The sequence below is a fragment of the Mercenaria mercenaria genome, chromosome 3, assembly GCF_021730395.1.
Source record: "Mercenaria mercenaria strain notata chromosome 3, MADL_Memer_1, whole genome shotgun sequence".
Classification (NCBI taxonomy): Eukaryota; Metazoa; Mollusca; class Bivalvia; order Venerida; family Veneridae; genus Mercenaria; species Mercenaria mercenaria.
This window is the reverse complement of record NC_069363.1, coordinates 72,863,688-72,889,642: the sequence shown is the minus strand read 5'-3', so window position 1 is coordinate 72,889,642 and position 25,955 is coordinate 72,863,688. Positions and strand designations below refer to the sequence as shown.

Sequence of the window (25,955 nt, the reverse complement as noted above, 5' to 3'; positions counted from 1 at the left end):
AAAAGCTGCAAATTACATAGATTTTTGTGTGCAAAGAGTAATTACGTGTATCGTACCATTGTGTTTTTACAGAAAATTATCATCGGTTCGGTCAAAACCTCGAAGGTAACTCAGAAACTAGAAGAAACGTAGACAAGACACATACATTGCTGGAAAGAGCATTAAAATGCGCATAGACTGCGCTATAATAAGAATAAAATAGATGCTGTAGTTTTTACTTACCTTTGGAAATTGGTAAAAATGTAAAAAATCCGCCATGTTGATTTCCGTGTTCCGTACGATTTTGGGTCACGTGATTCCCCACACTGGTAGTCGCATTTCGGGATTTAAGGAGATAGGCAGATGCTAAACAATTGATGATGTGATTACTGTTCATAAGAAAAGACAAAAACGAAAATTAAATTTATAAATATTTCATTTATTATGTTCTCTTAAACAGAATTTATGATATCAACACCCGCAAACAGGTGATAATTTCATAGTAAATAAACATGCTATGTTCTTTATCATGGTCTAGTAAAGGGTTCCAACATAATACATCAACCTCAGTGACCAATGAACTGTTGAACAGTTGTCATGTTGCACATTCAAATAAATTACCGAAGTCTATATAAAATAATCAGCATGCTAAAATTACATAATATTTCATTCATTTCTTTTGAGAAAATACTCTCACAAAGTAGGTGTCTTCAAAACAGGCTGAGAAGATAATAAATCACTGTAGCACAAAAACATATACATCTTAAGAGGAGTTATGAAATATGCAGAATGGAACCTATTCTTAACACATATAGGAGGTATTTAAGTGAACTATGCCATATATTAAATCTGACACATGGGTGTAGCATATATGCCATACCTCAAGTGGTTTAAGAACCAATGAGTCAGTTACACTGCCAGTACTAGCATATAACATCAGTATATGTATTTGTTTTCTTCCTTCTGGCTGTTATAGAAACTAAATCCCAGGTGTTATTTCATTTGTTCTTGTATCAGACATATCAAACAATCAATTGTTCAATATAAGACACCTAAGAGAGGCTAACACTTCTCTCATTTACAAAATTAACACTCTTAAACAGAAATATATTCTTTTGAAGAAAAAGCACATAAATATAGGACACACCTTTTTAAACAGATATGGCTCAAACAGTCAAGGCTCTGTATATACAAACATGAACAAAAATGTAAATCAATTTGATCACAGTTTAAACTGGTAAACATTTGGTCCAGTTACCCTCATCTACAAATGTCTGAAATTTCTGAGTCTTCTTCAGTCAGTTAAATTGGTTAATTTGAATATCCTAATTTATACACAACACTTCATCAGTTTTTATGGAACTTTTTACTTGGATCATTGGCATGGTCCAGCAACAATTGACAAGGTTGAAATTCCTCTCCATACCACTGTTGGAATTTTAACATTCTGTCTACAAGCTGGCGAGCACCATGTAAATCTATGTATCTGAAAGGTCCTGAAAGGAGAAACAACACAGCAATATAATTTACAAATGTATACTCCTTACTCTCTGAAAACTGGACATCCGGCTTGATCCGATTTTTGTAGTTTTAACAGTAATATATTTCTTTGATGATTATTTATGACTACTGTAAACTAAAGCAAACTAATCCTGCCTTAAAATATTATATCACTGAAAATAGCCTATACATATACTTTTTCTTCACGTAGCCTCACGGATTATATATTTCATCTTATAAGGCTGAATATGTTAGACAAATGTTAAAACTTGATGGTAATTTGTTATTAACTGCTGTTAAAATGATCACCAATCTTTTCATTTACATGAGAAAAAAGAGGTTTTTTGCACATAGAATAAAAAGCAAGTACTCAGTATGAGCTGTTAACAACAATAAGAAAAGTGTTTAATCAGAGAAAAAGGGTACACAAATTAAAACTTTAATACATATATACAGACAGATTATCTGATGCATGCATAGTTTAAACACTTACCTCCAAGAAATGGTGGGAAACCAAGACCAAATACTGCACCAATATCACCTTCCAACTGAAATACAGATACACATTTTTGACCATTCAAAATATTATTTTGCTTTACAGGTTCTTAATAATACAAAACAAAATATACTGGCAAAGTTTCAGTCTATGCAGGTTTAAAGCATCAATTAACTGGGTATATAAAAGATCCTTTTTTCTTTCAGGACTGTGCAGATAAATATTCTTTCTTGAATCAGTTTTCATAAAGCTTGCTTGATTTTATTTTGGTTTATGCTAGAGCTTGTGTTACTATGTGTATCTGTCCATTCTTGCCCAGTTCACAACTTCAAAATGCATGGCCAAATCTTTATTTCATCAAAGTGGATCAAAGGTAATGTAAGATGTTATTTGCTATAATTTCAACATGCATGGAAAAATGCTTCTGTTTTATTTTGCTGAAATATTTGCCTCACTGAGACTGTGCGTTAAAGGATTAGGAGCAGAGTTGGTGTCCAAGGTCAACAAACTCTGCCCTGTTGCCCTTTTGACATCTAAACGGGAGTATTGCACACAGTCATGTGCCTTTCCCATTTTTGTACAAGCAAATATGATCCAAATGAACCTTATCACTGACATTTTAGTTTACCATTTTTTTTTATACATATTACATAGATAGTAGAACTTCCAAGCTAAAGCAGCCATGGATATTACTCATAAAATCTTACTTGTTTACTGTCAGCTGTTTTTTTTTGATACATGTGATAAATATAAGTGAAACTTGTGTTGGTTCAGTATTCAATCTATTGGACTTGTTAAATAAAACACTATAATACTCAAATATTCAACTTCATTCATAAATTCAGTACACTCATTTGTTATAATTTTGTAAGCAGCCTGTCAATGATTTTTTTGCATATCTTTTATCAGAACTATCTAACAACTCTGCAGAAATCAAATATAGGAAAACTTACAGGATTTTCCAAGATGCCTTCCTGTAAGCACAAAACAGCTTCGTTAATGAATCTCGATGCCAATTTGAACTGGATGTCTTCATCTGTCACACTGTAAATAAGATACAAGAAACAATCTTGTTTTACTTTATTTCAATGTGAAACAGTACACAAGATAAAATACTGACCCATTACACAACTCAGTAGTAAAGTGACCTCATATTAAACATTTATCAGCGTCCAATCTCTCTGCTGTAGTTCATTTTAACTGAACTGCAAATACTTTGACTCTATCATGGTGGATAGGAAGATGATTTGTACTGCCAACTTATCAATCTATACATAGTTACAGCATAAAAAATTATGAACAATAACATAATTCCTATTACTGTGATTTTTTCAATAACTTGACGGTGATGTCACACAGAACTACACTGTTTGCTAACCAAAACAGGTAAGTCAGTGTATCGAATGTATAACTAGAGCTATCACTAAAGGTGATGAATGTAACCCCAGCATGCACTGACACAGTACATTGCAATTTGACGCACACAAGAATGCATAATTATGTGGACTGTATGTATATAGACTGTATCTATACAGTATAGTAACAAAAAACAAAGTCCCATAACTATGCAGAATATTTATCTAAAAGAATGTAACATGCACCATGCACAACTAGGGTTGGTACTGATCACTTGTGTGAAGTTTCATTAAATTGTGTGTAAGGGTTTGGTAGATTAGGCACGCACAAGATTGCATATGCAGACTGTATGTACATAGTATGTTAACAAGAAATAAAGTCCCATAACTCTGCAATTTTTGTCGCTGAAAGAACCTAACATGCCCCATGCACAACTACTGTTGTTACTGATCACTTGTGTGAAGTTTCATTAAATTGTGTCAAGGGGATGAGGAGAGATGGTGCGCACAAGATTGTGTCTATGTATATATATAGTAACAAAAAAAACAAAGTCCCATAACTCTGCAAATTTTTTTTTCTAAAAGAACCTAACATGCCCCATGCACAACTACTGTTGGTACTGATCACTTGTGTGAAGTTTCATTAAACTGTGTCAAGGGGATGAGGAGAGATGGTGCACACAAGATTGTGTCTATGTATATAGTATAGTAACAAAAAAACAAAGTCCCATAACTCTGCAATTTTTTTTTCTAAAAGAACCTAACATGCCCCATGCACAACTACTGTTGGTACTGATCACTTGTGTGAAGTTTCATTAAATTCTGTCAAGGGGATAAGGAGAGATGGTGCGCACAAGATTGCGTCTACGGACAGACGGCCAGACAACCTGACACCAGTATACCCCACCCTTACAACTTTGTTGTCGGGGGGTACAATAATATTTGACCACAAAGTAACAAAGGGCCCCAAAGCACAGTGGTATAAACAAGCAGTACCTGTCACTGACAAACATTTTTAAATGTAGGTTTGAATCTAACATTTGTCATTTCTTTTTTATGTTTGCATTTTAATTTTACATTTTACTATGATGTAAAGTCTGTTTTACTATAGAAAAAACAACAACATTCTTTGCATGCTGTTGAGACTGTAGGCTAGGGCTTCTGAAAAAAATTGCACTGTTTAAACAAAAAGACTAAACAAAACAAAAGACTACTTTTGAAAAAGGGCATGCCCCCATACTGCTTCATCTGAATGGAAGTGGTAACTGATATGTAATATCTGGATATATTTGTTCAAATCCATTCATGAACGACAAAGTTACAGACCTGACAGGAAAACTGTATTGACATTCTATGAAGGGAGATAATTCAAAAAGTAAAATGTAGATGTATACTGCACTCCCTCTAAATATCCTCTTATCATTGTGTGCAATTTGCATACATTGCTTAAAGTAGTTTTAGAGTTACGCTACAGACAAGAACATTCAATAAAGGGAGATAACTCAATTAAAAGTAAGAAAGGTAGAGTTAGAGTTCTTGCACAAAATACATCAGCATGAAATGTTGATGACTGGTTTTTTTGAAATCAATCCAGGAATGACAACGTTACAGACCTGACGGGAAATCCAGATGGGCATTCAATAAAGAAAGCTAATTCAACACGAGGGTCATGATGACCCTGAATCGCTCACCTGAGTAATATGAGCCACATGTTTAAAATGGCAAACTAATGCTAAAATTTTAGAAAGTAAGTCAGTAGGTCACATTCATGGTCACTGAAAGTCAGTTTTAAGATCGGTGTGCAAAACTGTACATGTCATCCAAATTTCAAGGCTGTATCTTAAAAAACAAGAAAGTAGGTCAAGGTCACAGTCAAGTGACCCCTAATCGCTTTGGTTCATCAGGTAATTATAATTAAACAGTCTAGGAAATATGATCTGATAATTTTTGAAGTATTTATTCCTATAGAACTCATAAAACAAGTGACCCCCAGGGCAGGGCCTCTTTTCACCCCAGGGGCATAATCTGAACAATCTTGTAAGATATCCATTAGGCAATGCTACATACCAAATATCAAAGGCTTAGGCCTTGAACTTTCAGACAAGAAGATTTTTATTTTTTTGCCCTATATAAGTCTATGTTAAATTTAGGACCCCCAGGGCAGGGCCTCTTTTCACCCCAGGGGCACAATTTGAACAATTTTGGTAGAGGACCATAAGGAAATGCAACATACCAAATATCAAAAGCCTAGGCCTTGCAGTTTCAGGCCAGAAGATTTTTAAAGTTTTTTCCTATATAAGTCTATGTAAAACTTGAGACCCCAGGGGCAGGGCCTCTTTTCACCTCAGGGTTATCTTCATACAGGACCATTAAATGATGTCACATGCCAAATATCAAGGCTCTATGCCTTGCGGTTTTGGACAAGAAGATTTTTAAAGTTTTTCCTTTTGGTTGCCATGGCAACAAGAGTTAAGCATGGAATTCAATTCTTTGAAAAATTTTGAAAGGGGGCCACCCAAAGATCAATTTCTTGTGAAGTTTGTTGTAATTCTGCCCAGTGGTTTTGAAGAAGATTTTTTTTATAAAAAGTTGATGGACGCACAACAGACGATGGACATTGAGCGGTCACAAAAGCTTACCATGAACCTTTGGCTCAGGTGAGCTTACAATACAATCCCTCTTCTTATCAACACATATATGACCTCTCAATTGTGTCTTTAGTGTTGCAACCATAAACAATGAAGTAAAGTTAATTACAGCACATATTGCTACATGTAAGACCAATAATTTCACCAGAACAAGATTTTATATTAATATAGTGTAATAAAAGTACATCAAACTAAAAATTTCTTTTGAAAAGTGAACTGGCATTAATATCAAAGTATTTCAAAAAGAAATTATTATCTGTAGTCTAGACTTAACAATTTGGATTCAGACTATTTATACATCAGAAATTACTTTAAGTAAAAGTACATGCCACATTTTGACAGAATGTCACGCTGACATGCTAACTGCAAATAAGAATACATATTTCTCCCATAAATCTTCCAAAAGGTTAACATGCCAACTTCCAACCCTCCCTTAAGATTCTAGAATTTTCATTGATTAAAAGATGGCCACATGGTGACCCCCTTATATTTCTGTGGAGGGTCAGTAGATTTTCATGTTGTTTCCGGCTAAAAATAAGTGGGTGGTCGTTCATACCCCCACCCCACCCCCTCTCCTCTCCTCTCCCCCCAGCCATTTTATCATACTGACCTCACGCAGTGCTCTCCCCTTACAGTACAGGGCCTCCATCAAGATTTTGATCAACAGATTTCTCCATCATTTGATGTTAGATAATTATACTTATTGAAATTATTCTAAGTATTTTTCTGTAATTTAATACTAATGTGGATGGCACAATGCAAAACTAAAACTGAAAGTATGAAAATAATATTTGAATTTCTTTTCAAAGATCATGTGATATTTGAGAAAGGCACTATTAAAGGAGACAATTGCTGCCTTGGAGTTCGTTGCGCCAATATTTTCAGCTTCAATACTCCACTTTTGACATTTAATAATTTAGTTAGCAAATAAGAGAAGTTCAATATAGAGTAATACAGTAATAAGATTCTTTACCTAAGAAATTTCTATAGAAAGTAAACAGGCGTAATTACAGTTTTTTTTCCAAATGATTACATGTTATGAACAGCACGTCTAGACTTAAAGATTCATATTCTGACTATTAGGACATTAAATTCCAAGCAAAGAAAGTGCATCACCACCTCATTTCAATATAGAATATAACATTAGCATGCTACTGCCATTAACTGCAAATAAATTTGTTAAGGACACGTCCACCTTAAAAGCTGATATTGAAATTGGAAGAAATTCTCTGCACAGCAACAACTTCTGTACAATAGATATTTCAGTTTTCCAGTGGTGACAGCTCTTTTGAAGTTTCACTGTTTGAAAAAATGTAAAAGTCTGTTCGGAGACCAGAGTACAGAGGGGTGGGAGAGCACGGGTGTGGTTTGGTACCTGTTGAATTGATCTAAAATCCCTAGAAACACCCAGTATTTTTTTTTTGCTGCAGACTGTCAGGGGGCTTAAACCTGGGTATTTTTGTAGTAGGTCAAGGTTACAGTCAAGTGACCCCTAATCGCTTGGGGTCATAAGATAATTATAACAAGAGGACCATGATGGTCCTGAATCGCTCACCTCTTCCCACAGACCCAGTTTTGAGTATGATGTCGTTTTTTCTATTATTTGACACAGTGACCTAGTTTTTGAGTTCATGTGACCCAGTTTTGAACTTGACCTAGATATTATCAAGATGAACATTCAGACCAACTTTCATACAGATCCCATGAAAAGTATGGCCTCTAGAGAGGTCACAAGGTTTTTTTATTATTTGACCTACTGACCTAGTTTTTTAAGGCACGTGACCCAGTTTCAATCTTGACCTAGATATCATCAAGGTGAACATTCTGACCAATTTTTATGGAGATCCATTCACAAGTATGGCCTGTAGAGAGGTCACAAGGTTTTTCTATTTTTAGACCTACTGACCTAGTTTTTGACTGCACATGACCCTGTTTTGAACTTGACCTAGATATCATCAAGATGAACATTCAGACCAACTTTCATACAGATCCCATGAAAAATATGGCCTCTACAGAGGTCACAATGTTTTCTATTATTTGACCTACTGACCTAGTTCTTGATGGCACGTGACCCACTTCAGAACTTGACCTAGATATCATCAAGATGAACATTCAGACCAACTTTAAATAGATCCCATGAAAAATATGGCCTCTAGAGAGGTCACAAGGTTTTTCTATTATTTGACCTACTGACCTAGTTTTTGATGGCATGTGACCCACATTCGAACTTGATCTAGATATCATCAAGGTGAACATTCTGACCAATTTTCATGAAGATCTCATGAAATATATGGCCTCTAGAGAGGTCACAAGGTTTTTCTATTTTTAGATCTACTGACCTAGTTTTTGACCGCATGTAACCCAGTTTCAAACTTGACCTAGATATCATCAAGATGAACATTCAGACCAACTTTCATACAGATCCCATGAAAAATATGGCCATTAGAGAGGTCACAAGGTGTTTCTATTGTTTGACCTACTGACCTAGTTTTTGATGGCACGTGACCCAGTTTCGAACTTGACCTAGATATCATCAAGGTGAATGTTCTGACTAATTTTCATGAAGATCTTGTGAAATATATTGCCTCTAGAGAGGTCACAAGGTTTTTCTATTTTTAGACCTACTGACCTAGTTTTTGAGGGCACGTGACTCAGTTTCGAACTTGACCTAGATATCATCAAGGTGAACATTCTGACCAATTTTCATGAAGATCTCATGAAATATTTGGCCTCTAGACAGGTCACAAGGTTTTTCTATTTTTAGATCTACTGACCTAGTTTTTGACCGCATGTGACCCAGTTTCAAACTTGACCTAGATATCATCAAGATGAACATTCAGACCAACTTTCATACAGATCCCATGAAAAATATGGCCATTAGAGAGGTCACAAGGTTTTTCTATTATTTGACCTACTGACCTGGTTTTTGAAGGCACGTGACCCAGTTTCGAACTTGACCTAGATATCATCAAGGTGAACATTCTGACCAGTTTTCATGAAGATCTTGTGAAATATATTGCCTCTAGAGAGGTCACAAGGTTTTTCTATTTTTAGACCTACTGACCTAGTTTTTGATGGCACGTGACCCAGTTTCAAACTTGACCTAGATATCATCAAGATGAACATTCTGACCAACTTTCATAAAGATCCCATGAAAAATGTGACCTCTTTGTGACAGGTGAGCTAATAAAACAGTCTAGGAAATATGATCAGATAATTTTTGAAGCATTTTTTCCTATATAACTCACATAAAAACTATGTGACCCTCGGGGCGAGGCCTCTTTTCATCCCAGGGGTATAATTTGAACAATCTTGTTAGAGAGCCACTAGGCAATGCTACATACTGAATATCAAAAGCCTAGGCCTTGAACTTTCAGTCAAGAAGATTTTTAAAAGTTTTTTTCCTATGTAAGTCTATGTAAAACTTGGGACCCCCAGGGCAGGGCCTCTTTTTACCCCAGAGGCATAATTTGAACAATCTTGGTAAAGGACCACTAGGCAATGGCAACATACCAAAAATCAAAAGCCTAGGCCTTGCAGTTTCAGACAAGATTTTTATTTATTTTTTCCTATGTAAGTCTATGTAAAACTTGGGACCCCCAGGGCGGGGCCTCTTTTCACCCCAGGGGCATAATTTGACCAATCTTGGTAGAGAACCACAAGGCAATGCTACATACCAAACATCAAAGGCCTAAGTCTTGTGGTTTCAGACAAGAAGACCCTATTTAAGTCTTTGTTAAACTTGAGACCTCCGGGGCGGGGCCTCTTTTCACCCCAGGGGCAAAATTTGAATAATTTTGGTAGGGAACCAAAAGGCAATGCTACATACCAAATATCAAAGGCCTAGGTCTTTTGGTTTCAGACAAGAAGATTTTTTAAGTTTTTTCCTATATAAGTCTATGTAAAACTTGGGACCCCTGGGACGGGGCCTCTTTTCACCCCAGGGGCATAATTTGAACAACCTTTATAGAGGACCATTAGATGATGTCACATGCCAAATATTTAGGCTCTATGCCTTGTGGTTTTGGACAAGAAGATTTTCAAAGTTTTCCCTATATAAGTCTATGTAAACCATGTGACCCCCAGGGCGGGGCTATATTTGACCCTAGGGGAATAATTTGAACAACCTTGGTAGAGGACCACTAGATGATGCTACATACCAAATATAAAAGCCCTATGACCTGTGGTTTTGGACAAGCAGATTTTTAAAGTTTTTCCTTTCGGTTGCCATAGCAACCAGAGTTCTAAATGGAATTCAATTCTTTGAACAATTTTTAAAGACCATCCAAGGAACATCCCTGTGAAGTTTCATCAAAATTGGCCTGATGGTTTAGGAGGAGATGTTGTTTAACGGGAAGTGTGGACGGACGGACGATGGACAGTGAGCGATCACAATAGCTCATCCTGAGCCTTTGGCTCAGAGGAGCTAACAAAAAACCGACAACTCTGCCACATGTATCAGACGTGGAGGATATATTCAGACTACTACTTCACATGCATTCCTCTGTCAGTTTGTCATGTGACTATAAAACATAAGCCTCAGGGAGGGCAAGAATCATTGTTACAATATCTGAAGTGTCATCATGTGGCGTATTTTTCTGGAATTCTATGTATGAAAGGGAACAAAACAAGAGCTGTCAGAGGACAGCAACGCTCGACTAGTTAACAGCCTTGTCGCTTGAATGAATAAGGAAGTCGAAAAAGGGGCATAATTTAGTAAAAAAGTAAAATAGGGTTATGGAACCTGCATAGTGCTTATCAGCTCATGACAGTGGACAAGTGTATGAAGTTTCAATCCATTCCCATTAGTGGGTACTGAGATACCAGCTTACATATAAGAATTTAACCCAAAAACTCCTAAGTTGAAAAAGGGGCATAATTTTGTAAAATGCAAAGTTGAGTTATTGACCCTTTGCACTGCATGTCATATCATGACAGTGAACTAGTGTGTGAAGTTTCAATCCTTTCCCATTAGTGGATACTGAGATACCAGCTTACATACAAAAACTTAACCAAAAATTTCTATGTTGAAAAAGGGGCATTATTTTGTAAAAAAGCAAAATAAAGTTATGGGACCTGCTTTGTGCATGTCAGATCATGACAGTGAACAAGTGTGTGAAGTTTCAATCCATTCCCATTAGTGAGTACTGAGATACCAGCTTACATACAAAACCTTAACCAAAAAATTCTAAGGGGCATAATTTTGTAAAAAAGCAAAATAGAGTTATGGAACCTGTGCAATGTAAGTCAGTTTATCACAGTAAATAAGTGTGTGAAGATTCAATCCATTCCCACAAGTGGTTACTGAGATACCAGCTTACATACAAAACCTTAACCAAAAATTTCTAAGTCAAAAAAGGGGCATAATTTTGTAAAAAAGCAAAACAGAGTTATGGAACCTGTGCAATGTAAGTCAGTTTATCACAGTGAATAAGTGTGTGAAGTTTCAATCCATTCCCACAAGTGGTTACTGAGATACCAGCTTACATACAAAACCTTAACCAAAAATTTCTAAGTCAAAAAAGGGGCATAATTTTGTAAAAAAGCAAAACAGAGTTATGGAACCTGTGCAATGTAAGTCAGTTTATCACAGTGAATAAGTGTGTGAAGTTTCAATCCATTCCCACAAGTGGTTGCTGAGATACCAGCTTACATACAAAAACTTAACCAAATCGGGACGCGGACGTGGACGCGGACGCCGACGCATGGGCGAGTCCAATAGCTCTACTATTCTATGAATAGTCGAGCTAAAAAACCATCCATATCATCACTTAATACTTACCCTTCTTTAGGAGCCAACTTATATTTCTCCAAGATCTGTTTAGCCTCATCATTTTCAGGTCTCTTCTTGCTACCCTTTTCATAAATATATACACCTTTACCAGACTTACGACCTGAAATTATGCACAGCTTTCAACTCCACAACTGTATAAAACATTTTTCAGACAATTAACTTTACTCATCCAATTCTATTTAACTCTATAAAATCAAAACTTTTTTGAATCACAACTTACTTATAACTAAGATATTTTTAAATCAACAGAGGAACTGTCGGCCTTTTAGCAGATTAAATAATACCCCCTTCCAGGGGTATAATCATACCTAAGAATCCAGCATTGACCATATCTGTGAGGACGTTGACATTTCCTCCTCCAAATCTTGGACCGAAAGCTTTGCCGAGATCCTCCGCAACATGAGATGCTACATCAATTCCAACCTCATCAGCCAAGGTCGCTACACCGACTGGCCATCCAAACTCACGTGTCAACGAGTCTAACTTTGATGGGGAAACACCTTCCTGTAAAGTCATCACTTTATTTATCTAATATACGTCTTTTAGGCATGATACTAAGAGATCAGTGAATGACAAATATGTTTGTAATCGTCCCTGGTATTTATCTATGCACCAGTATGATATCAGTTTAACGGAACAAAGAGCTACCTATATAGATATACAGTTGGGTGATATGTGAATTCATTTAAATGTCAATTTTTGTCAAGCCCCCATGCCTTGAGCTTGACACAGTCATCAAAACTGCTGTTTAGTGTATGTGTGTTAGTGCCTGCTTCCGAATCATTTTGTCTGAATGATAACTTGTACATGTATGGAGCAATTTCGTTTCTATTTGGCATGAACATCAGCCTAAATGAAAGGCAGTGTCCAGCACTAATCCCAGGTTTCTATCTGAAGTGTCAAGATCACACATCGGGGTCAAATTGTCAAGGCCATAACTGTGATATGCATGTAGCAATCGTTTTCTTACTTTGCATAAATGTTTACTACAATATGACAGTGTCACACGCAGAGCCCAGGTCCCTATCTCATGGTCAAGGTCACACTTAGGGGTCAAAGGTCATTTTTAGAGCTTGTCCAGGTCATTACTTCACTTAGAGGTCAAAGGTCATTCAGAGCTTTTCTGAGCAATAACTTTTGACATGCAAGGAGCACTCTTGTAAGGTAGAGGCATGGTAACTGTACACTGAAATTCCCAACAATGTCTTCTTATGTCTTTGTATGCAATTTTAATAAGATATCTTCAGCACTGAATGAGTTAAACCTAAGATAAAATATCTTCAGCACTGAATGAGTTAAACCTAAGATAAAATAACTTCAGCACTGAATGAGTTAAACCTAAGATAAAATATCTTCAGCACTGAATGAGTTAAACCTAAGATAAAATATCTTCAGCACTGAATGAGTTAAACCTAAGATAAAAACATTTAATATTAGTAAAGGGAGATAATTCAGAAAGTAAGCTAAGCAGAACTATGGTTCTTGCACACAGCGTTTCTGTCATTTGTCAAGTTTTAATAATTTCCTAGCCATAGGATTGGAGTCATGCTCCGGACAAAAAGGTTAAGAGTAAATCATAGGGAGATGCAAGGTAGAGTTATGGTCCTTCTGCTGTGCACTTCATCTCAATGGTCTCTGTGTGAAGTTTAACAAAATTCCTTCATGGTTCTCGAGTTATGTTGTGTTACTGACACAAGAACACACACAGACGGAGACCATTACGGTAACCATATCCCCATTTACTTTCTGCCAGGTGATAATAAATCTGCACTAATACTTATAAAGACATAAAGTGGTATTTGCTTTTCCCTTTATTCAAATTCTTTAGAATACAAAATATACAGTACCTGAAGGCATCTGACAGCCTCTGACAGTGTTGGGGCCAATATTCTGGTCGTGTAGAAACCTGGACCATCCTTAACAACAATCACAACCTTTCCTTGCTTCAAACCAACAGATACTGCTGCAGCTGTTGGCAAAAATATATATGTTAGTTCGCCAAGGAAAGTCAGTCTGCGTAGTTAAACATTACTCAGAACTGTTACATCCTACAGTTATATTCAACACCTAGATTGTAACACTTTAATTCTGTAATCTTTCAACATCTCAACAGTAAGATTTCAGGTCTCTGATCTTTGTTATTTGATATATTAATCAAAAGATATTTTGTTTATGAAGAATGTGGGTTAAGTAGAATAATTACCAGCTGTGTCCTTTGAAGTCTTGTCTGTGGTGATGATCTCTAACAACTGCATCTTGTCTACTGGTGAAAAATAATGCATACCAATGAACTGTAACAAAAGAAAATATATAATACAATACTAGTCTATGTAATGAAAACAGCTATTTCTTATTACAACAAATTCATACAAAGATTTTCATTTATCAAAGTTTCAAGCCGAGAGAGATGAATTTTCTTCAGAGTTAAACTTTTTTTAGTTTTTATAAATCATTTTAATACATAAAATACATAAAACAACATAATAAATTGTAACAGATCTTCTTCTTTTTAACAGAAACACTAATATGAATATATATATATCAGGGATGTTTGTTTGAGTCACCCAGATGTGAGACAATTTTTCTTGTAAGCGCACTTGAAAATGTTTCACTTCAGAGGTGAGTTATATTCCATATTCATTCAAAATAAACAAATTTACTTCTTATTTTATGCTTATGTTAAAATATGTATTCTGCAACAAATTTTAACCTCAGTGTTGGAAACAGAGGTGTGTAAAAGAAAATAACGTTGGATGTCATGTGACATTACAAAGACACAAGAAATGAAGTTCCATTTCATTTTATTATTTGCAGCATAATATTACAAGAGGGCCATGAGGGCCCTATATCGCTCACCTGTTATCATTGCACTTCTTGTCCTCAGAAAAAATATCTAAGTCCAAAGGACAGGAACAACAAAGGGAAGAAACTTAACCAAAAAGAAAAAAAAATTCTTAAAAGGTACAGATATGTCAAAAAACACATAAAAATTGGAGGTACCATCCATGTTGTACCACAGAAAAGTGGTCTCGGTTTTTTCCTACAGCCAATAATAAAAAAGTTACTAAAAATAAGCTATTTATAGATTTATAGTAACGTAAAAGGGAAGTAATTAAAAAGAAAATTATTGTAAGTGAACAAAAGAAGGATCTGCCAAATAAATCTGTTGACATAAATGAAATTTTAGATCAGTATCTTCATTAGTTACGAAGATATACCCATTTTAATTTGAAATAAAGGGAGGTAATTTGACATAAAATCAGTCCATAGTTATCTACCCTGATTGGCTCAGTCCAACTAATGACAATAATGAAATTTCAAATAAGTCCTATAAATACTTACTGATATAAATCCATTTTGATTACAATCAGGGGAGGTAATCAGATATAAAATAACTCTGGAACCTACGATTGGATCTGATTTGTCAAGGAATCCAAGATTTATTGTTGTTGAAGATATTTTGGAAGTTTGTATCAAATAAAACCATAAATGAAGTCTCTATATGGCTGCAAAAGCCAAAATAGCCAATTTTGGACTTTTAAGGGGCCATAACTCTGGAACCCATGATGGAATCTGGCCAGTTCAAGAAAGGAACCAAGATTTTGTGGTGATACAAGTTGTGTGCAAGTTTGGTTAAAATAAAATCATAAATGAAGCTGCTATTGTGCAGAAAAGGTCAAAATAGCTAATTTTGGCCCTATCAGGGGCCATAACTCTGGAACCCATTATGGGATCTGGCCAGTTCAACAAAGGAACTGAGATCTTATGGTGACACAAGTTTTGTGCAAGTCTGATTAAATTCAAATCATAAATGAAGCTGCTATTGTCCAGACAAGGTCAAAATAGCTAATTCTGGCCCTTCCAGGGGCCATAACTCTGGAACCCATAATGGGATCTGGCCAGTTCAACAACGGAATTGAGATCTTATAGTGACACAAGTTTTGTGCAAGTTGATTTAATTCAAATCATAAATGAAGCTGCTACTGTGCAGACAAGGTCAAAATAGCTAATTCTGGCCCTTCCAGGGGCCATAACTCTGAGACCCATAAAGGAATCTCGCCAGTTCAAGAAAGGAACCAAGATCTTATAGTGATACAAGTTATGTGCAAGTCTGGTTAAAATAAAATCATAAATGAAGCTGCTATTGTACAGACAAGGTCAAAATAGCTCATTCTGGCCCTTTCAGGGGCCATAACTCTGGAACCCATAATGGAATCTGGCCAGTTCAAGAAAGGAACCAAGATCTTATGGTGATACAAGTTTTGTGCCAGTTTGGTAAAAATCAAATCATAAATAAAGCTGCTATTGTGCAGACAAGGTCAAAATAGCTATTTTTGGCCCTTTCAGGGGCCATAACTCTGGAACCCATAATGGGATCTGGCCAGTTCAAGAAAGGAACCGAGATCTTATGGTGATACAAGTTGTGTGCAAGTTTGGTTAAAATAAAATCATAAATGAAACCACTATCGTGCAGACACGAATTTGTTGACGCACGGACGCATGCATAGACGACGGACGAAGGGTGATCACAGAAGCTCACCTTGTCACTATGTGACAGGTGAGCTAATAAAAGTCATGTTTAGAAATCTTATTATAAAAACTGAAAAATATACCATAAAGAACAAAGTGGGACTACAATTTTCATCCCGTTTTACTAGAACAAGAGGACCATGATGGTCCTGAATCGCTCTCCTGTCCCAACATGACCCAGTTTTGAACTGAGTATGACGTCGTTTTTTTTCTATTATTTGACATAGTGACCTAGTTTTTGAGCTCATGTGACCCAGTTTTGAATCTGACCTAGATATCATCAAGATGAACATTCAGACCAACTTTCATACAGATCCCATGAAAAATATGGCCTCTAGAGAGGTCACAAGGTTTTTTCATTATTTGACCTACTGACCTAGTTATTGATGGCACGTGACCCAGTTTCAAACTTGACCTAGATATCATCAAGATGAACATTCTGACCAATTTTCATGAAGATCCACTCAAAAGTATGGCCTCTAGAGAGGTCACAAGCTTTTTCTATTTTTAGACCTAATGACCTAGTTTTTGACCGCAGCTGACCCAGTTTCGAAACTGATCTAGATATCATCAAGATGAACATTCAGACCAACTTTCATACAGATCCCATGAAAAATATGGCCTCTAGAGAGGTCACAATGTTTTTTCATTATTTGACCTACTGACCTAGTTATTGAAGGCACGTGACCCAGTTTCGAACCTGACCTGACATCATCAAGATGAACATTCTGACCAATTTTCATGAAGATCCATTCAAAAGTATGGCCTCTAGAGAGGTCACAAGGTTTTTCTATTATTTGACCTACTGACCTAGTTTTTGAAGGCACGTGACCCAGTTTCGAACTTGACCTAGATATCATCAAGATGAACATTCTGACCAATTTTCATGAAGATCATGTAAAAATATGGCCTCTAGAGAGGTCACAAGGTTTTTCTATTTTTAGACCTACTGACCTAGTTTTTGACCGCACGTAACCCAGTTTCGAACTTGACCTAGATATCATCAAGATGAACATTCTGACCAACTTTCATAAAGATCCCATGAAAAATATGGCTTCTAGAGAGGTCACAAGGTTTTTTTATTATTTGACCTACTGACCTAGTTATTGATGGCACGTGACCCAGTTTCAAACTTGACCTAGATATCATCAAGGTGAACATTCTGACCAATTTTCATGAAGATCCATTCAAAAGTATGACCTCTACAGAGGTCACAAGGTTTTTCTATTTTTAGACCTAATGACCTAGTTTTTGCCTGCAGCTGACCCAGTTTCGAACTTGACCTAGATATCATCAAGATGAATATTCAGACCAACTTTCATACAGATCCCATGAAAAATATGGCCTCTAGAGAGGTCACAAGGTTTTTCTATTATTTGACCTACTGACCTAGTTTTTGAAGGCACGTGACCCAGTTTCAAACTTGACCTAGATATCATCAAGATGAACATTCTGACCAATTTTCATGAAGATCATGTGAAAAATATGGCCTCTAGAGAGGTCACAAGGTTTTTCTATTTTTAGACCTACTGACCTAGTTTTTGACCGCACGTGACCCAGTTTCGAACTTGACCTAGATATCATCAAGATGAACATTCTGACAAACTTTCATAAAGATCCCATGAAAAATGTGACCTCTAGAGAGGTCACAAGCAAAAGTTTACGCACGCACGGACGGACGCTGCACGATCACAAAAGCTCACACTGTCACTTTGTGACATGTGAGCTAAAAATTAGAAAATAATACACAAAGTACATGTAGATCAGCAAAGCCATATCACTCCATGTGACTGATATGGTTCATATCTCACAGACAATTTGCAACATTTCAATGAAAATGATACAATAGAAGACAAAGCTAGTAAATGCAATATCTGATTCTCAATAAAGTACAATAGCAATTTGTTTGCATTATCACATACCTTATCTGGTCTGATGCTGGCCTCAGCAATTTGTGTAATGGGTAATGCTGATGTATTAGAGGCAAATATACAGTGTTCAGGGATTTTCTGAAAAGCAAAAAATAAGTTGTATGTTACCATGCATCACACTGCATACTGACTAAACTGCTGCTGGAACAATTTTGTTTATGGTAACAAAAAATGTGAGTTGGCTGTGTGTTTGAGGTAATATAGCACTTTACCTAGAACTACTTCATAAACTTTCCTAAACCAAATTTCCTAGATTCAGCAGCAGTCACACAAATAATCAGATAGCAATGCTTGTTCTTACTGCGATAATGACCTGGTTGATACCAGTTCAGTAACTGATTACATAGAACTATGGTTTTCCTCACTCACAAAAACCAGCAATGAGAATGTGCAAGCCTTTGTACTTAACATACTACCAATGAGTTGTGACATATACAAGTAAAGGCTCTTTGAGCAAAGTACTTGTACAGGTTAATTTTTTCAATTACAAAATTTTAATAACGTCTATGTAAACCTTACTTGAAGAAAATTATCTGGTGTGTTCAAAAACATGGCAACTAAAGATCCCCTATTAAGGTAGTTTTCATGATCCAATAGTTTTTGTTAACATATTTCAAGGGGATAAGACAAGTATCATTTACCTGTTCTACTTCTTTGACAACTCTGTGCTTGATTTTCAGATCTTCAAATACAGCTTCCACAATAATATCACATCTACCAAAGTGCTCATATGATGTTGTTGGATCCAAATGAGTTAATATCTGGTCCTTCTCAAAACTAAATGCCAAACAAAAACAAGTCAAGTCAAAAGTTTTAGATGATTGAACAAATAATTTCTATATCTACCATGAATACATTTTTTTTTTTTAAATTGGGTTTAACATCGCAACGACACAATAAGTCATATGGCAACTTTCAAGCTTTGATGGCGGAGGAAGACCCCAGGTCCCCCCTCCGTGCATTATTTCATCACGAGTGGGCATCTGGATAGAACCACCGACCTTCCAACCTGACATGAAGAATTCAACGCCTTGAGAGAGGCTCAAACCCACATCGGTGAGGGGCAAGTGATTTGAAGTCAGCAACCTTAACCACAGAGTCAAGAAGGCACCTAGCTAGGTGAATACTGGCACTCAGTGCAGTGCAGCCTTTCTAGAACAAACACTTGTAACACTTGTATAAAGCTAAACCGCAGTACAACCCTCTAAACAAACACTGTTAAGCACCTAAGAGAATACTGGCAGTAAACTGCAGTACAACCTCTATAGAGCACACACTGTTATGCAGCTAGGAGAATACTAGCAGTAAACTGCAGTACAACCTCTCTAGAGCAAACACTGTTGTGCAGCTAGGAGAAACCCAGCAGTAAACTGCAGTACAACCTCTCTAGAGCAAACACTGTTGTGCAGCTAGGAGAAACCCAGCAGTAAACTGCAGTACAACCTCTCTAGAGCAAACACTGTTATGCAGCTAGGAGAAACCCAGCAGTAAACTGCAGTACAACCTCTACAGAGCAAACACTGTTATACAGCTAGGAGAAACCCAGCAGTAAACTGCAGTACAACCTCTCTAGAGCAAACACTGTTATGCAGCTAGGAGAAACCCAGCAGTAAACTGCAATACAACCTCTCTAGAGCAAACACTGTTATGCAGCTAGGAGAAACCCAGCAGTAAACTGCAGTACAACCTCTCTAGAGCAAACACTGTTATGCAGCTAGGAGAAACCCAGCAGTAAACTGCAGTACAACCTCTCTAGAGCTAACACTGTTATGCAGCTAGGTGAATACAGGCAGTAAACTGCAATACAACCCCTATAGAGCAAACACTGATATGCAGCTAGGAGAAAACCAGCAGTAAACTGCAGTACAGCCTTTCTAGAGCAAACACTGTTATGCAGCTAGGTGAATACCGACAGTAAACTGCAATACAACCCCTATAGAGCAAACACTGATATTCAGCTAGGAGAATACTTGTTATGCAGCTAGAATACTGACAGTAAATGCAGTGCTACCCATTACAGCAAACACTGTTATGCAGCTAGGAGAATATCAGCAATAAACTGCAGTACAACCCTCTAAAATCAACATTGTTATGCAGCTAGTACTGGCAGTAAACTGCAGTGCAATATGCTAGAATGAACACTGTTACAGAATACTGGCAGTAAACTGCAGTGCAACCTGCTAGAACAACAAGAGCTGTCCGTAAGACAGCCAAGCTCGACTATTCGAAATATTGTCACAGAAGCAGGAAATTATTACCCAAAATGTTAAATATCAAAAGAGTTTTAAGTTCGAAAGGGGACATAATTTTACCAAAATACATATCAGAGATATGGGACTTGATGTTATCAACTAGTTTTATAACCCCGAAGAAACATGTTAAGTTTCAATTCAATATCTGCATTAGTTTTGGGGATAGTAACTTGCTTGTAAAACTTTAACCAGAATTTTCTAAGTCCAAAAGGGGGCATAATTTGCTCAAAATACATGTTAGAGTTATGGAACTTGACCCAATGAGGTTGGTAATTGACCTAGAAAAAGAATAAATAAGTTTCAAAACTATATGCCTTTAAATGATAGCTGTATATACTTGCATGCAAAAACTTAACCAAGGTGTGACGCCGACACCGATGCCAGGGTGAGTAGAATAGCTAGACTATTCTTTGAATAGTCAAGCTAAAAACCGTTATGCAGCTAGGTAAATACCAGCAGTAAACTGCAGTGCAACCTCTTAGAACATACACTGTTATGCAGCTAGTAGAATACTGGCAGTAAACTGCAGTGCAACCCGCTAAACAAACACTGTTATACAGCTAGGTGATTACCGGCAGTAAACTGCAGTGCAACCTGCTAGAGCCAACACTGTTACGCAGTTAGGAGAATACTGGCAGTAAACTGCAGTGAAACCTGCTGGAACAAATACCGTCATGCAGCTGGTAAATACCAGCAGTAAACTGCAGTGCAACCTCCTAGAACAAGCACTGTTATGCAGCTAGTAGAATACTGGCAGTAAACTGCAGTGTAACCCGCTAAACAAACACTGTTATACAGCTAGGTGATTACCGGCAGTAAACTGCAGTGCAACCTGCTAGAGCCAACACTGTTACGCAGTTAGGAGAATACTGGCAGTAAACTGCAGTGAAACCTGCTAGAACAACAAGAGCTGTCCGTAAGACAGCCAAGCTCGACTATTCGAAATATTGTCCCAGAAGCAGGAAAATATTACCCAAAAAGGTTAAATATCAAAAGAGTTTTAAGTTCAAAAGGGGGAATAATTTGACCAAAATGCATATCAGTTATGAGACTTGCTGCTCTTAACTAGTTTTATAACCTCGAAGGCACATGTGAAGTTTCAATTCAATATCTGCATTAGTTTTGGAGATAGAAACTTGCATGTAAAACTTTAACCAGAATTTTCAAAGTCCAAAAGGGGGCATAATTTGCCCAAAATACATGCCAGAGTTATGGGACTTGATCCAGTGAGGTTAGTAATTGATCTAGAAAAAGAAAAAATAAGTTTCAAATCTATATGCCTTTTAGTAATAGCTGTATGTACTTGAACGCAAAACTTTAACCAGAATTTTCTAAGTCTAAAAGGGGGCATAATGTGGCCAAAATGAAGGTCAGAGTTATGGGACTTGCTGCTATCAACTAGTTTTATAACCCCGAAGACACATGTGAAGTTTCAAATCAATATCTGCATTAGTTTTGGAGATAATAACTTGCATGTAAAACTTTAACCAAAATTTTCTAAGTCTAAAAGGGGGCATAATTTGCTCAAAATACATGTCAGAGTTATGGGTCTCGATCCAGTGAGGTTGGTAATTGATCTAGAAAAAGAAAAAATAAGTTTCAAATCTATATGCCTTTTAGAAATAGCTGTATGTACTTGCACACAAAACTTTAACCAGAATTTTCTAAGTCCAAAAGGGAGCATAATTTGGCCAAAATGAAAGTCAGAGTTATGGGACTTGCTGCTATCAACTAGTTTTATAACCCCGAAGACACATGTGAAGTTTCAAATCAATATCTGCATTAGTTTTGGAGATAGTAACTTGCATGTAAAACTTTAACCAAAATTTTCTAAGTCCAAAAGGGGGCATAATTTGCTCAAAATACATGTCAGAGTTATGGGACTTGACCCAGAGAGGTTGGTAACTGACCTAGAAAAAGAAAAAATATGTTTCAAAGCTATATGTCTTTAACTGATGGCTGTATGTACTTGAATGCAAAAACTTAACCAAGGTGTGACGCCGACGCCAGGGTGAGTAGAATAGCTAGACTATTCTTCGAATAGTCGAGCTAAAAACCGTTATGCAGCTGGTAAATACCAGCAGTAAACTGCAGTGCAACCTCCTAGAACAAGCACTGTTATGCAGCTAGTAGAATACTGGCAGTAAACTGCAGTGCAACCCGCTAAACAAACACTGTTATACAGCTAGGTGATTACCGGCAGTAAACTGCAGTGCAACCTGCTAGAGCCAATACTGTTATGCAGTTAGGAGAATACTGGCAGTAAACTGCAGTGAAACCTGCTAGACCAAAAAACCGTTAAGCAGCTGGTAAATACCAGCAGTAAACTGCAGTGCAACCTCCTAGAACAAGCACTGTTATGCAGCTAGTAGAATACTGGCAGTAAACTGCAGTGCAACCCGCTAAACAAACACTGTTATACAGCTAGGTGATAACCGGCAGTAAACTGCAGTGCAACCTGCTAGAGCCAACACTGTTATGCAGTTAGGAGAATACTGGCAGTAAACTGCAGTGAAACCTGCTAGAACAAACACTGTTATACAGCTAGGTGATTACCGGCAGTAAACTGCAGTGCAACCTCCTAGAACAAGCACTGTTATGCAGGTAGTAGAATACTGGCAGTAAACTGCAGTGCAACCCGCTAAACAAACACTGTTATACAGCTACGTGATTACCGGCAGTAAACTGCAGTGCAACCTGCTAGAACAAACACTGTTACGCAGTTAGGAGAATACCGGCAGTAAAGTTAAAATTATATTATGGCAATGAATAAAACTAGCTTGCAAAACTTCAAACACATTTTCTTAGTCAAATAAGAGCTACTATTTCAATCAAGAGATCTCTAGCTTGGTTATGTTAGAATGTTTAATGAGAAGGATTTAATTTTCATTTCAATACATTTACTTGTTCCTGAGACACAGCTTGACAATTGCAAGCAAAACTTCCTGAGAATAAAAAGGGCAATAATTTATATAAAATTCAACTAAGAGTTACCTCATCTTGGTTATTCAAGTAGGTTTAATGATTAGGAAGCCCTGTGTGGAGTTTCAATCCAATACATGCAATGGTTACTTAGATATGATCTTGTATGCAAAACTTTATCCAAGGTATGAAGCTCACGACAATAGCAACACAAGGGTTAGTAGCATAGCTATCACTATACTTTGAATAGTCAAGCTAAAGGTAGTTCAGTTCTGGATACATCAATTCCCATATTTATATTTAGGAAAGAATCTTTTTTACACACTGATGTAAAGGCACTACAAAGTTAAGTAGGTAACAATCTATCATGTATTTGTTATTATCACACAATGATTGGGTTTTCAATATTATGACCAGAAAGTACAAGATGGAATGTACCTGTTTATCTTTTTCCTCTTCACTTTGGTATCAAGTCCACTAGTAATCTGTTGCTCTCCCCTGGCTAGACCCGCCTCTGTTACATCCTTCAGGATCACATCAATACCTTTATCTATAGAGACCTGAGCTATACCTGCACCCATCAGACCAGCTCCTAACATACCCAATGTTCTACAATACCATATATAAATGCTATATTCAGTACAATAAATAGGAACAAAAAAGACAACTTTTAAGCAGCTTATATATCTGTTTACATGTCAACTGATGAAGTTTTGCAAATAAACTTGTCATACAATCTGACATGCATTTAAATGAACCAAAGTCCTATGTAGACTTAACTCTTGGCAAAATGTAAACTAAATTGATCTAATATGTGTTTTTTGGTGCAGTTTTTTAAGCATATGATATGTCACCAGCAGAAAAACACAATGACCTTATCTTTTTAGAATCATGTGCTATTTCTTCTTTCTCAACAAAATTTCAATGCACATGAATCAAAAACAATAAGACCTCATTTTTGTGATACTGTTCACTGGCAGCATGTAACATTTGTTAACATTAAACTATATCACTTACTTCACTTCTCGTTGTGGTTTACCAAACTTGTTTTTCTTGCAGGCTGTCTGTCCATTAAACAATCCAATCAATGCCTTGCACTCTGTAGTCATTGCTAGATCTCCAAACCCCTAAAATACATAGAGATTGCTTTTCCTAAAAGCACATGTCTCCCATATTGCTTCATTTAAATGGAAAGGTGAATCGCTATGCAATGTAAAGCAATATCACAAAGGCATGTGTCTGACCAACAGGGGTTAATTACTGGCATCAGTTGATGACAGGCAATAATCCTACAAATCTGAAGGTAGTAGGCCTTGTGTTCTTTTGTCATTAATCTGAAACACCTTTCACTCTCATTGTGAACTTTGACTTACTGACCCCTCAAACAATAGGAGTCAACTACTGACCCATGCAATCATCCCAAACATTTTGACAGCTGTAGGCCCAACAGAGCTTCGGTTTTTGAGCGCAAACACTTTTAGTTTTAAAACTACTGGCTTCTGACAGAGGGTTTCTGGTAGTCCCCTGGCTTCTGTCAGAGGGTTTCTGGTAGTTCCCTGCCTTCTGACAGAGGGTTTCTGGTAGTCCCCTGGCTTCTGACAGAGGGTTTCTGGTAGTACCCTGGCTTCTGACAGAGGGTTTCTGATAGTCCCCTGCCTTCTGACAGAGGGTTTCTGGTAGTTCCCTGCCTCTGACAGAGGGTTTCTGGTAGTCCCCTGGCTTCTAACAGAGGGTTTCTGGTAGTCCCCTGCCTTCTGACAGAGGGTTTCTGATAGTCCCCTGGTTTCTGACAGAGGGTTTCTGATAGTCCCCTGGTTTCTGACAGAGGGTTTCTGGCAGTTCCCTGGTTTCTGACAGAGGGTTTCTGAACATTGCCATATATCTTTTATCAAGTATTTTTCAAAATAAAACAAAACTCAACACGAGTATGTGTCATAAGGGGCAATATTTTCCATGTTCATAGCAAACAAAACTTTTATACTGGTAAAAGCGATAAAATGTTATGATTATTCTTTGAACTAATTTATAAAGCAAGAATCCTCTCCAAAATGAAGACTTTGAACTGATTTTTTTCTGACTGATATACAAGACAATTCTTAAATATGTACATAACAGCAGTGAATCTTACCTTTGCCTCTGCTTCGTATCCCTTCTCAGCACCTTCTGTTGCACCAGTTTTGGCTACCTGTTATATGATGTAAAATGACAGTGAAATATGGAATATTGCAGCTGTTATTGTGCTATTTCTACCTGTGTGAAGTTTACACTGATACGCTTCATAAACACTGGGTTATAAACATGTGTGCTAATAATCTGTCACAATTACATTCAGAAAATGCTCAAGGGACAGTAATACTAAATAAGGACAAAATAGATTTACAGTATTTGCTTGTTTTGTTGGGTTAACCATGTTTTTTTAAATGGTATTTCTGATATACATGATTTCTGTATCATACACACAGAGAAAATCACTCCATTCAGTAACATTATTGCTTATAGCTTCCTTATTATATAAAGTCTCTAATAAAATAAAAGTGCCAAAGACAGA

The 25,955-nt window shown here is 36.8% G+C and overlaps 1 protein-coding gene across 2 annotated transcripts in view; it reads right to left on the bottom strand.

The window, feature by feature from the left end:
• Positions 1-397: 397 nt before the first annotated feature.
• The window catches only part of LOC123524417 (trifunctional enzyme subunit alpha, mitochondrial-like), a 46,856-nt gene continuing 21,298 nt past the window's right edge, over positions 398-25,955 (bottom strand). For both annotated transcript variants that reach the window (XM_045302603.2, XM_053538877.1), the window contains 12 exons: positions 25,536-25,592; positions 24,425-24,534; positions 23,846-24,016; positions 18,875-19,010; positions 18,225-18,311; positions 13,976-14,063; positions 13,620-13,741; positions 12,081-12,276; positions 11,761-11,872; positions 2,929-3,019; positions 1,973-2,027; positions 398-1,475 (listed from right to left, as the gene is read on the bottom strand). In XM_045302603.2, coding sequence (XP_045158538.2) covers positions 1,327-1,475; positions 1,973-2,027; positions 2,929-3,019; positions 11,761-11,872; positions 12,081-12,276; positions 13,620-13,741; positions 13,976-14,063; positions 18,225-18,311; positions 18,875-19,010; positions 23,846-24,016; positions 24,425-24,534; positions 25,536-25,592 — 1,374 coding nt within the window. In that variant the 3' untranslated portion in view covers positions 398-1,326. The remainder of the gene's footprint in view (positions 1,476-1,972; positions 2,028-2,928; positions 3,020-11,760; positions 11,873-12,080; positions 12,277-13,619; positions 13,742-13,975; positions 14,064-18,224; positions 18,312-18,874; positions 19,011-23,845; positions 24,017-24,424; positions 24,535-25,535; positions 25,593-25,955) is intronic.